The following is an 11,379-nucleotide window of genomic DNA, read 5'->3' on the forward strand; positions in this document are numbered from 1 at the left end:
AATACAAATTTTGAGGTTGGGATTTTTCTAAATCTTTGGTAAGTGCAAATTATATTTTTTTAAAAGATATTCATACATTTTTATTGTAGCCTACTTCTGTATTTTGTACTTTTTCCAAAAAAGTCATGATGACATATTGTGACCTGAAGGTGTCGCTGCAGCAGAAAAGAACCGGAAAGGGAACCGGAAAAAAACAAACTCAAATCCTGTTTGACCTAAATTAACATGGCGGCTCCCATGATTGTCTCATGCTGACCGTTAAGCACAAACCTTAGTTTTTCTTTCATTAATTATAGTTTTTTCCAGGCAGAATATGGGTCTTTCTTGATCCGTGAAGACATCATTAGGTGACGCCATGTTGGCATCAGTATTTGTCACGACAGCAGCCTCCAGAGGGAAGTTTAGGTCGCTGGTCTCTGTGAGCAGGAGACTGTCCAGCAGCCACCTTGGCTCCCAGGATGGAGCTCCCCACCCTCCGCCCGAAACCCCCGCACCTCTCCTGGGAAGCGAGCCGCCTGCGATGGAGCGGAGACCCAGGAAAGACCCCAGCGACTGCTCTGTACTCCTCTTCCCCGGCCAGGGCAGCCAGTTTGTGGGCATGGGTAGAGGACTTTTGAAGTATCCTAACGTTAAAGAAATGTTCACGGTGGCCCAGAAGCTCCTCGGATACGACCTGCTGTCTCTGTGCCTGGAGGGCCCCGAGGAGGAGCTGATGAAGACGGTTCACTGTCAGCCGGCGGTGTTTGTCACTTCACTGGCTGCGGTAGAGAGGCTCAACCACGAAAACCCCAAGGTGGCTGTCTGATTTTAATAATCTATAATCGATCGACAGCAGTTTTTTGCAGTGGTGAAATAAGTTTTTCTATAGTTTTAGTACAATAAACAAATACTGTATTAAAAGTAAAAACCCTGCATTCAAAATTTTACTAAAGTAAAAGTAGTAATGGGTAAATTGGCGTAATTTACAGGGGAGGGAGTTTACAACCCCCCATAATCAAAACTGGCCAATAATAATTTCCTTTACATAATTAAAGACATTTGCACCATCATTTGATGCAGAAAAGGCACACATTGTTGCAGAAAAATTCACCAGAATTCAGGAAAAGAAGTGTTTAATATGCTCAAAATTTCCTTTTGGCTCAAAAGTAGAGATCTCAACCCACCAATGTTGAACCCAAAGTTACGCCCTTGGGTAAAACATCTTATTTAGTTTTTTCTTTTGTAACTCTCTACACTTCTGTACACAGGCCATTGAGACGTGTGTTGCTGCTGCAGGTTTCAGCGTTGGAGAATTTGCTGCCCTGGTTTTTTCTGGTGCCATGAACTATGCAGAAGGTAAACATGTTTCTTAACTTGTACATGACACAGATGTTGCTCAGTTAAAAGAAATATAATATATTACCCCCTCTGTGTCTTCTAGCTCTGTATGCGGTGAAGGTCCGTGCAGAGGCCATGCAGAAAGCATCCGAGCTGGTTGCTAGTGGGATGCTGTCAGTCATCGGTAGGCCACAGGCCCAGTATAAACATGCCTGTGTGCAGGCTAAAGAGCACTGCACAAGCCTGGGGATCGGGGAGCCGGTTTGCTCTGTGGCCAACTATCTGTTCCCCGATGGCAGGGTCATCGCAGGGCACCAAAAGGTATGGAGCATTATGGCAGCCTTAGGATGAACATATAATATGACACAAAATGTACCACAACAAATCCTTTACATCCTTGTTGTATTATCATTACAGTGCTATAAATCTGCGTAAAAGTGTGATTAAAAAAACAGTCTTGTCTCAGACTCCTCTTGTGATATCTCTTTCATCATAACTGTGTTGTCTCCTCAGGCTCTGGATTTCCTCCAGCAAAATTCCCGACGTCTCCAGTTCATGAGGACCAAACCTCTCCCAGTCAGCGGGGCTTTTCACACCGAGCTGATGGAGTCGGCTACTGAACCCCTCAGAGAGGTGCTCAGACAGGTGGAGGTCAGTCAAACTTTCTTCATGGTGTTATGTGTTATGGTAATTTAATGATTTCCATGTTTTTTGCTTATTTCTTCCAATTTTATATGTTTGGAAATGTAATATAAACATGAAGTGAATGTAAATGTTGCCTTGTTTTTATATATAGTGAAAGAATATTAAAAGAGTACTGTAAAATGAACCATTCTTGTGGCAACCATGGCCTGCCCTTAAAACACCCACTTTGGGAAGCATTAACAATCTGTAAAAGAGTGCTAATTTACAAAACCTATAAGACAGATGTGATGTTAAAACCACCCCTTTGAACTGCCCAACAGCGTGCTCTAAACCAGTTTCTTTGTAGTTTGATAGTAAGTTAAAAAGTCGTTTTTTCGACATTTTATAGACAAAACTATTAATCTATTAATTGAAAAAAGAATCTTCAGATTAAACAATAATGAAATGAATTGTTAGTTGCAGCACTAAACAAACCAAGTAAAAAAATGATGTCCACCACTCCTTTATCTATAAATTACAGGAACGTCTGTCTGTCTATGTTTCTGTGTGTCTGTTATAAGCATATCTCTCGAACCGTTAGTCCAATGGATTTCAAACGTGACAGGTGTATTGCTACGGGAACGAGTAAGTGCAGTGCAGCGCAGGTCGTACCTGAGGAGCTTCTGGGCCACCGTGAACATTTCTTTAACGTTAGGATACTTCAAAAGTCCTCTACCCATGCCCACAAACTGGCTGCCCTGGCCGGGGAAGAGGAGTACGGAGCAGTCGCTGGGGTCTTTCCTGGGTGTCCGCTCCATCGCAATACAATAACAATGTATGTTGCCAAAGCATCAGACAAAATACAATAAACAGTTATATGTACATTAACACAATATTAGGATGGGTTTATATCATTTTATAAATCTATTTGTATGGTTATTAAGCAATATGAAACAAAAAGTATATTCTAATAAAAAATGTAAAGACATTACAATTTTACATTAGACTAAATATGTACAGATATTTAAAACTGGGATCTTTGTGTGTGTATATCTATGGTGATGACACACTGTGTGATGTTAGGCTGCATCACATGACTTCTCCAGACTGAAAAACGGCAAAATAGAAGTGTATAGCCCAACATGGCATTTGACATGAAGTTCACTTAGGGTCTTCTTAACAGTGTAACAAGATGAAATGTTATACTTTCTCTATTAAAATATTTTTATTAAACACAACAATGCATTTATTTTACAGTAAAGACTATAAATAAAGTCCCATAGACCTTTTCATTTGAATTCCATTGCAAGGCAAGGGCACAGCCCTTGTTGTTGTTGTTGTTGCAAACTGAAGTTGTTTCCTAGAATCTTCTCAGCTCTGCTGAAACTTTGCAGAAGTTTTGCTACGTTTACACGTGGCCGGCTATTTTCATAAACGGACATTTCAACCTCTCCGTTTTCAAAAATAACATTGTGCACAGCTGTCATTTTTCAGAAAAGTGTTCGTTTACACGTACCCGTGTATATATGCCGTCAAGAGCATGCCAAACCTGTAGGTGGCAGTGTAACGAGAAGCTCAAGCCCACGTTAGCCAATCAGAATCCCGAAAATAGCAACAACAGCAACGAATCATTTCCTCTCTCTTCTCTTCCTCACTTCCTCGGCTGCCTAAACCTCCGTTTGTCTCAGTTTACATGCAAACAAAGTTTTCCAAAATCTCCACTCTGGCCAGAGGTTTTAGAAAGACTCGTTTTCAGAGGCGAATTATCCGTTTGCGTGTAAACGAAGGGCCCAAACGAAGGGAAATGTCTCCATTTTTCAAAATAACCATGTACGTGTAAACAGGGCCTTTGAGTCAGAGAGAAAAAACTCCAACTGTTACTTTCTTAAACAGATCCATAAGGTCAAGTGGCAGCTTTATTGTCATTATGTAGACGGAGATGTGAAGAATTTTTAGCAAAAAAAAAAAAATGACATTGAAATGAATAATTAAAAAATTAAAAATTAAAAAATTGCACTAAGGGACCGATTTTTGCATTTTGGCACATTTTCTTAAAAAGCCAACTTTCATTATGCATTAATGTCACTACATGGGCATCACACAAAGTGTACTGTACACATTCTACTACCTGGAATAGCTTAAACATTTTTGCTGCTGTCTTCAAGATGCCTCCTTCACAAGCGTCCCTTTCAGTTTGGGCCGTGAATTGGGACATTCACTATGCTTGGAACCACTTCTCCTTTATATTATCAATGTCAATATGTCTTAATTTTAGCCCCATTTTTGCCCAATAAGAGCCAAGAAACACAGTAACACTAGAAAGTTTTCTTCCAGGGACCCACACAGGACGCTCCCCGCTGCAACGCAATGCTTTAATGTGGTGTTGAGTCTTTGGTGTCATGTTAAATGAAAACACGGTGGGAATCTCTCGTACAGTCAGAGTGTCACTTTCACACTCACAGACACACACACAGACAGTGAGATTTGAATGAACAGGGAGAAATGCCATATGTGAGCCCATGCAGGAAGCATGCAGATACAGTTTGATTTGGATCACAGTTCAGGGCAGGAAGTTGATTCAGAGTCACCTGTCATTTACTGCAACTTCTGTCCGTCTAATATTTAGTAATGGCAGCTGATATTATTGCTGAGCCCATAGCGCATATTTTTAATTTGAGTCTTCTTTCTAACTCCATTCCTAAAAGTTGGAAAGCAGCCTATGTTCTACCTTTACATAAAGGTGGAGACCCATCAGAATTGAATAATTACCGTCCAATATCAAAACTTTCTGTTTTGTCAAAGATCTTAGAATCATTTGTGAATGTACAGTTAAAACAGTATTTGACTGACAAAAATGTTTTAAATAATTTTCAGTCAGGGTTCAGAAGTGGCCATAGCACTATCACTGCTGCTACATTAGTGACAAATGATATTATCGGGGCCTTAGATAAGAAGCAACATTCTGCTGCATTATTTGTTGATCTGTCTAAGGCATTTGATTCAGTTGATCATGGATTGTTATTGACCAAACTACATTCAGTTGGTTTAAGTGAGAAGGCTGTTGCATGGTTCCAGAATTATTTGGTAGATCGTACTCAATGTGTTTATGCTGAAGGTTATAAATCAGATTTTCTTGAAATAACTAAAGGTGTCCCTCAAGGATCAATCTTAGGACCCATTCTGTTTTCAATTTTTATAAATGATTTGGATAGAGATGTTCAAGCCAAATTACATTTATACGCTGATGATACAGTGGTTTACACCCAGGCTTCCACCATTTCAGTAGCAGTGCAGGAACTTCAGACTGCATTTCAGGCACTGCAATACACATTATTGAGTTTAAAACTGGTTTTAAATACACAGAAAACAAAGTTTATGGTCTTCTCTAAAGCTCGAGCACAGCTACTCGACAATTGTGGCCTTTTTTCATTAGATGGGAACTCAATTGAGAGAGTGTCTTCATACAAGTATTTGGGGATATGGATAGATGATAAGCTTTCCTTCAATGAACATATTACTGCTTTAGTTAAGAAACTTAAAGTCAAGCTCGGCTTCTATTACAGAAACAAATCTTGCTTTACTTTTAGTGCTAAGAAGAAACTTGTGGAAGCTACTTTTCTGCCTGTAATTGATTATGGAGATATATTGTACATGCATGCTGCATTTTCCATCCTGCGTCATGTTGATTCAGTTTACCATGTATCACTACGATTTATAACAAATACAAAGTCCCTTACCCATCACTGCATTCTTTATGATTTAGTTGGTTGGACATCACTTAAAATTCGTAGACAACAGCACTGGTATATCTTTATTTATAAAGCTATACTTGGCAAATTTCCACTGTACCTCTGTAACCTCCTCTCTGTTTGCTCTGGTACCTATCAGCTACGCTCCTCAAAGTGGTTGCTTTTTAAGGTGCCACGAGTTACAACCGAATTGGGAAAAACTGCTTTTTCTTATTTAGCACCTTGGGGGTGGAATAATCTACAAAAAGAGCTAAAGTTAGAAACCCTTATGTCCATAAATGAATTTAAAACTACTGTAAAGAGTGTTGTGATGGAGACATGTTCTTGTTTTTCTTAAGAGTCTCATTGTGTTTTTATATTTTTATTTTTAACATTTTGTACTTCTTTTATCGTGAAAATGTAATTTGGTGTTTGTTATGTATGCATTTGTGTGATTTGGCTGCTACCTTGGCCAGGTCTCTCTTGTAAAAGAGATTCTGAATCTCAATGGGACCTCCTGGTTAAATAAAGGTATAAAAAAAATAAAAAGATGAAGTTCGACATAAATGCATTATGGTAGTTGGATGGTTAAACAGTGATAGGTTAGTGTTTATTTATTTCATAATGACAAGGCCCTATGCTGTTCACAAACATTTCTCACTCTACTTTGAGCAGAGGTACATTTACTCAAGACTGTAAGTACAAATATACATACTACAAACATACTTGAGTCTTTTCTTTTCATGCCACTTTCTACTTCTACTCCACTACATTTCAGAGGGAAAATGGTACTTTTACTCCACTACATTCGTCCGACAGCTTTAATTACTAGTATTAATTAATTTCATCCACATCTCACGAAAGTTTTTCTAACCTCACCAATAGCCATTTTGTTCAGCTACCACTTTTCAAAGTTGCACGCCTGGAGTGCTTGTCACCTAACGCGTAGATTTCTCTCCGGCTCAGGTCCGTCGCCCCGAGATCAACGTGTACTCCAACGTGGACGGCAAACGCTACATGAATGAGAGCCACGTACGCAGGCAGCTGGTGAAGCAGCTGGTGTCGCCTGTGAAGTGGGAGCAAACTCTGCACGAGATCTATGAGAGGACACAGGGAAGGAAGTTCCCCCACACCTACGAGGTCGGCCCCGGAAAGCAGCTCGGCGCCACACTTCAAAAGTGTAACAGGAAGGCCTTCAAAACGTACGCACATGTGGAAGTCACCACTTACGAAGACTGAATGCAGAGATGTGGAGGTCAAAAAATGGGCCTCAGTGTTAGTTTTGGTGTGGTCATGACCGGCAAGACCTGTTAAACCTGCAAGCTCCTGTGGTTGCTTCTTATGGTCTTGTTTGTGTGTCATTATTATTATTATTATGTAATTAAATATTTTTTTATTAATGAGACATGATGAACATTTTGTAATTTAGAAGTTTATTTGCATCACATGAAATCAATCTGAAACAGAAAGTCCAGCTCCCTTCATTTTATATAAAGCAAGGCTACATATCATTTGTAAAAAAAAAAGTTGGCCTCTTAAACCAGTAAGAAACTAATCTGGATACAAAAGACTGCAGGCCAGCAACAGTCCAGTCATGGGAAACATGCTTTTTGACATTAATACAACTGTGAACCAACATGTCACTGCTACAATACGCTGGCCAACTCCTTGGGCAACACTGTAAAACCAATTTAACAATTTCCACATGCCCTGACAAATTTTACAGTATTTTTTTTTTTTGTTTTTCAAACCACCTGTTTTCCGGTCATATAGTGTCAAATTCAATACGTCATTAAGATAGTATAAAAAAGAGAAGTCGAAGTAAACAGCAGAAACAAATCAGAAATAATTGTCATTCATTTGAAAACCTTTTTTGTCAAATATATAATGGCCTAAAAGACCTGCTTATGTCCCTGTTTAGGCTTTCCATTCCACCCTTAGTGCCCCCAAAATGGTCACTGCAGCCAACAGCGCCACAGTCACCAGTGCTCCTCTGGCCCAGCCAGTGCAGGTTACTGGTTTTAAATTGGACACCTGTGAAATGAAAGAGAAATGTTTTCAATTCTAAGTGCAATGAGACTTGAGCTCAGAAACTAAGTTTCCACACCCATACTAAAGTTGACTAAAAAGAGGAATAAAAATCCATCTTGTTTGAAATTGATCTTAATGCCTTATTTAAAATATCCAAAAAATCCAACCTTTAAGGACACCAATTTTCATTGTGAATGAATAATGTATCGTAAATAAATAAATGTTCTTCCTTAAAATACAGGGGGCATAAGTATAACCCCTATGTTAAATCCCCATAGAGCCAGGCAGATTTTTATTTTTAAAGGCCAGTTATTTCATGGATCCAGGATACTATGCATCATGATAAAGTTCCCTTGGCCTTTGGAATTAAAATAGCCCCACATCATCACATTACAGAGATTGGCATGGGGTACTTTCCATAAAATCATCTCTCAATGCAAATCAAACCAGATATTAGGCTAACTGAAATAAAACCATGCCAATCTCTAGGATTTTTCCTTTTTTTTAATTAAGGCATTAAGATCAATTTCCAAAAGATGTTTTTTTTTATTGTACACTGTATGTTTTAAACTAAGCAGTAGTAGCAAAAAGGTCACTTAAGACACAGATAGAATACCCCAGGCGCAGTGCTCGCTATCCAGGCCTTCACCGCTGCAGACAGGCCCTGGAAGCCCCATAACTGATTGTGGATATCCCTAAAAGAGAAGCAACACCAGGTTACAATTTCTCAACAGCCAGACACAGAAAAGCTCCAGAGAAAGATGTTTTTTTGTGATTTATACCGATATATGATCCTGGTCAATGCCTGAGCGGGTCTTAGCACGTGTAGAGGCGTTGGTAGCCAGTTCAGCTGTCTGCTGGCCCATTCCCAGTCCATCTGATCTCCAATTAGAGCCAACTGTTGCCCAAAGGCCCGTGCAGCCCTGTCATTTATCCTGAAGGAGCAAACAGACATGACTCTTGTTCAGTTACCAAGATTTTCACAATGATGGCTTTCTCACACAAGCAAAGTGCTGTCAGACTGAAGTATGTAATGAATTGTTATTAGCAGGGCTGGGTCGATATGCTTTGTCCAGATTCGATTCTTTAACGATACATGGGTGCCGATTCGACTTGTATCGTGTTTTTCATTCATTGCGATTCGATAGTATTGAGCATTGTGATTTTCTTTTCCTTGTGTAACGAAAACAAAAGTTGAATAGTACACTTCTAGAGACAATATATCATGAGACAATTCTAAAAACGAATTGTTTTCTAAAAAGAATGCATATCACGTCAGTCAGTCCGTCTGACATTTATTTGTGTAAAGAAGTACATAACGTGTATTTTCTGCATTTTGTGCTTTCAGTCAAAAAACAGATATGATGTATTCGCCGTCAGCGGTACCGTATAAATCACTGGTAAGAAAAAAAGAAAGAAAAAAATTGATTCTAGGGAAAAGAAGCGATTTTAAAAATCGTCGGGAAAAAAATCACGATACACACGATTTTCGATTATTTTTTATTTTTTTAGTTATTATAAACAGTGCATATTTAGTCTATTTCTTTATATTAATTAGGTGTAACAAAAAAAATCCTACACCAAAGTGATTATTTTTTATATATATTGTTTGTTTTTGGTACAACTGATCCCACATGGTCTGTAGCCTGAGGCTCAGTCTGTCTGAGCTCTGTGTTGTTATTATGACTGGTGTGGGGAAGGGCCTGTGCAGTACATGTACCTGAGGTTGACGTCAAACAGGCTGTCAGTGCCCACCTCACCAGGTCCAGCCTGGAGGGAGACGACACGACTCGGCTGTCTTGTTTGCTCCACCATTTTGTTTTCTGAGAAGAGAAACCGGTATTATTCAAATTATTCATATCAGTACACGTGAGAGAAAGTTCCTAGAGCTTCATCGGCCATGTTATCCATGCTGGGTACCAACGTTTATAAACAGGCTATGTAAATACTGGGTCATGTGCAGGATAGGTGGTGGCTGTGTTACCAGGGAGAGATCCAGGTAGATAAAACAGGCTCTCCCAGGTTTGAAGAGATGACATCATCTGTTGGATAAAGTCCAACAACAACTTACTACTGTAGGCCTTTATATCAACTGAAGTGTTTTTACGTTTAAGATGTCTGTTTAGAACTATAGGGAAAAAACTATAGAAGTATAGAAACTGTCTAACTATCTAATCTTCCTTTATTACTGCATTTATGACTTGTTATTTGCCCCAACAATCAGGTGTGTTCCCTCCTACGTGCACCTGTCCTCAGACCAGTTCCTTTTGTACTTGCACTTGTGTGCCTCAATGCAAATCCACAATTTCCATAACTCAAATCAACCAAACTGTCCTTATTATTTCACCGAGAATAAATGAAAAAAATCACTGGCTTCCAAGAATCTACCTATAGACTTCAGATATTTGTTTGTTGATTTACTATAACTATAGAAAAAGATTATATTGATTTATGTTTATAGTATTATTGTGTATTTATTATTATGTCATTTAGAATACCACCTAAATATAGCCTTAAATGTGGGAACCGTAACAATACAATCATAGGTTAGGCTCCAAAATAATACCCAGATGACAGTTTTGGAGTATTAATGGTGTAATAGCCTATAGTCCTTTGCCATATTGTCATAACAAAGAGATGAAGTCATCCTTCTCACCCAAAGCAAACAAAGGTCGTTTTGAAGATCACACATATTAGATCACACATTTAACCTGCACATATTAATTCGTTTAAAAAGGACTACCTACATTTACAAATTAACAGTGTATCGTGTTGGAATAGTATTATGTTCGATGTTAAACGGGTGTAAATGCTGCCGCCCCAGGCAGTAAACAGGTGCATGCACTATAAAACAAGAAAGAAATGAAACCCACCTGTTGTGTTGATTAAAGTAGACGCCGCCCTGTAATAAATGTAAATACATTATAATGAATATGCTTTGAAAGTAATACAATAAAGAAATAAAGGTGTTTTTTTTCTGTACTTACAGCAGCGTCCTTTAATCTCGTCGCTCTCAGGTAACTGCCACAAATATGACGGGCCACGCCTTTACCTGCTGATACCAAGAGGAACCACCCCGTGGCGACAGGATAGGCTCAGGGCTTAATTTGAGCCGGAACACGCCGGAACATGTTCCGGCACCTCCGACGTTGGATCCGGAACCTTTTTTATTGGATCCGGCACCTCCTGTGTCACTATGAAAAATTAGTCGCCTAAATGAAAAAAATAAACTACTGTTTGTGTAGTGTTCAATGTTGTTATCTGTCTTGTTAGTCTTGATTCCCCATTGGAGTTCCACAAAAGTCTTGTGTTTGCATTTTCAATGCGTTTTGAGGTGAATTTTCAGGGTAAGACAGAGGGGGGAGAGGGACGGAGGGAGGGGATCGGCACTTCAACAGCGCGGCGCTGCACTTCAAGTGACACAAGCGCTTGTGCTGGTTGAGGATAATAATGTCAAAAAGACAACAAAGTTTGCTTAACTTTTTCGAATACGCCGACTGGCCAAGTCGGATCCCAAACAAGCAAAAATCGTTTCTGCCGATCAAGAATGTGGAGACCACGGTGGGTTTTATGTTTTAATTGTCCGATGGATAGTTGCTGCTTTTGAAAACGATCGTTGCAGTGTATTTTTAATTTTTTTTACATTTCGCACCGATGCAGTGCACGTTCTGAAATAAAA

At 39.2% G+C, this 11,379-nt stretch overlaps 2 protein-coding genes across 3 annotated transcripts; one reads left to right on the forward strand and one right to left on the reverse strand.

Moving 5' to 3' along the window:
- The first annotated feature begins 168 nt into the window (after positions 1-168).
- On the forward strand, positions 169-7,195 carry mcat (malonyl CoA:ACP acyltransferase (mitochondrial)). Its single transcript, XM_031313602.2, has 5 exons — positions 169-793; positions 1,248-1,335; positions 1,421-1,638; positions 1,831-1,968; positions 6,636-7,195. Exons 1-5 carry the CDS (start codon positions 356-358, stop codon positions 6,906-6,908), a joined length of 1,155 nt encoding a protein of 384 aa, XP_031169462.1. The 5' UTR covers positions 169-355; the 3' UTR covers positions 6,909-7,195.
- Positions 7,196-7,416: 221 nt separating this feature from the next.
- On the reverse strand, positions 7,417-10,774 carry bik (BCL2 interacting killer). 2 transcript variants are annotated; one of them, XM_035996239.1, is made up of 7 exons: positions 10,688-10,744; positions 10,574-10,602; positions 9,685-9,742; positions 9,421-9,523; positions 8,483-8,635; positions 8,317-8,395; positions 7,417-7,703 (listed from the first exon to the last, which is right to left on the reverse strand). In XM_035996239.1, exons 3-7 carry the CDS (start codon positions 9,740-9,742, stop codon positions 7,587-7,589), a joined length of 510 nt encoding a protein of 169 aa, XP_035852132.1. In that variant the 5' UTR covers positions 10,574-10,602; positions 10,688-10,744; the 3' UTR covers positions 7,417-7,586. The 2 variants fall into 2 exon arrangements, with proteins under 2 accessions (XP_035852132.1, XP_035852134.1); XM_035996241.1 differs by lacking the exon at positions 9,685-9,742 and having other exon boundaries at positions 10,688-10,774.
- Positions 10,775-11,379: the final 605 nt, after the last annotated feature.

This window comes from Sander lucioperca, chromosome 20 (genome assembly GCF_008315115.2).
Source record: "Sander lucioperca isolate FBNREF2018 chromosome 20, SLUC_FBN_1.2, whole genome shotgun sequence".
In the NCBI taxonomy this organism is placed as follows: domain Eukaryota; kingdom Metazoa; phylum Chordata; class Actinopteri; order Perciformes; family Percidae; genus Sander; species Sander lucioperca.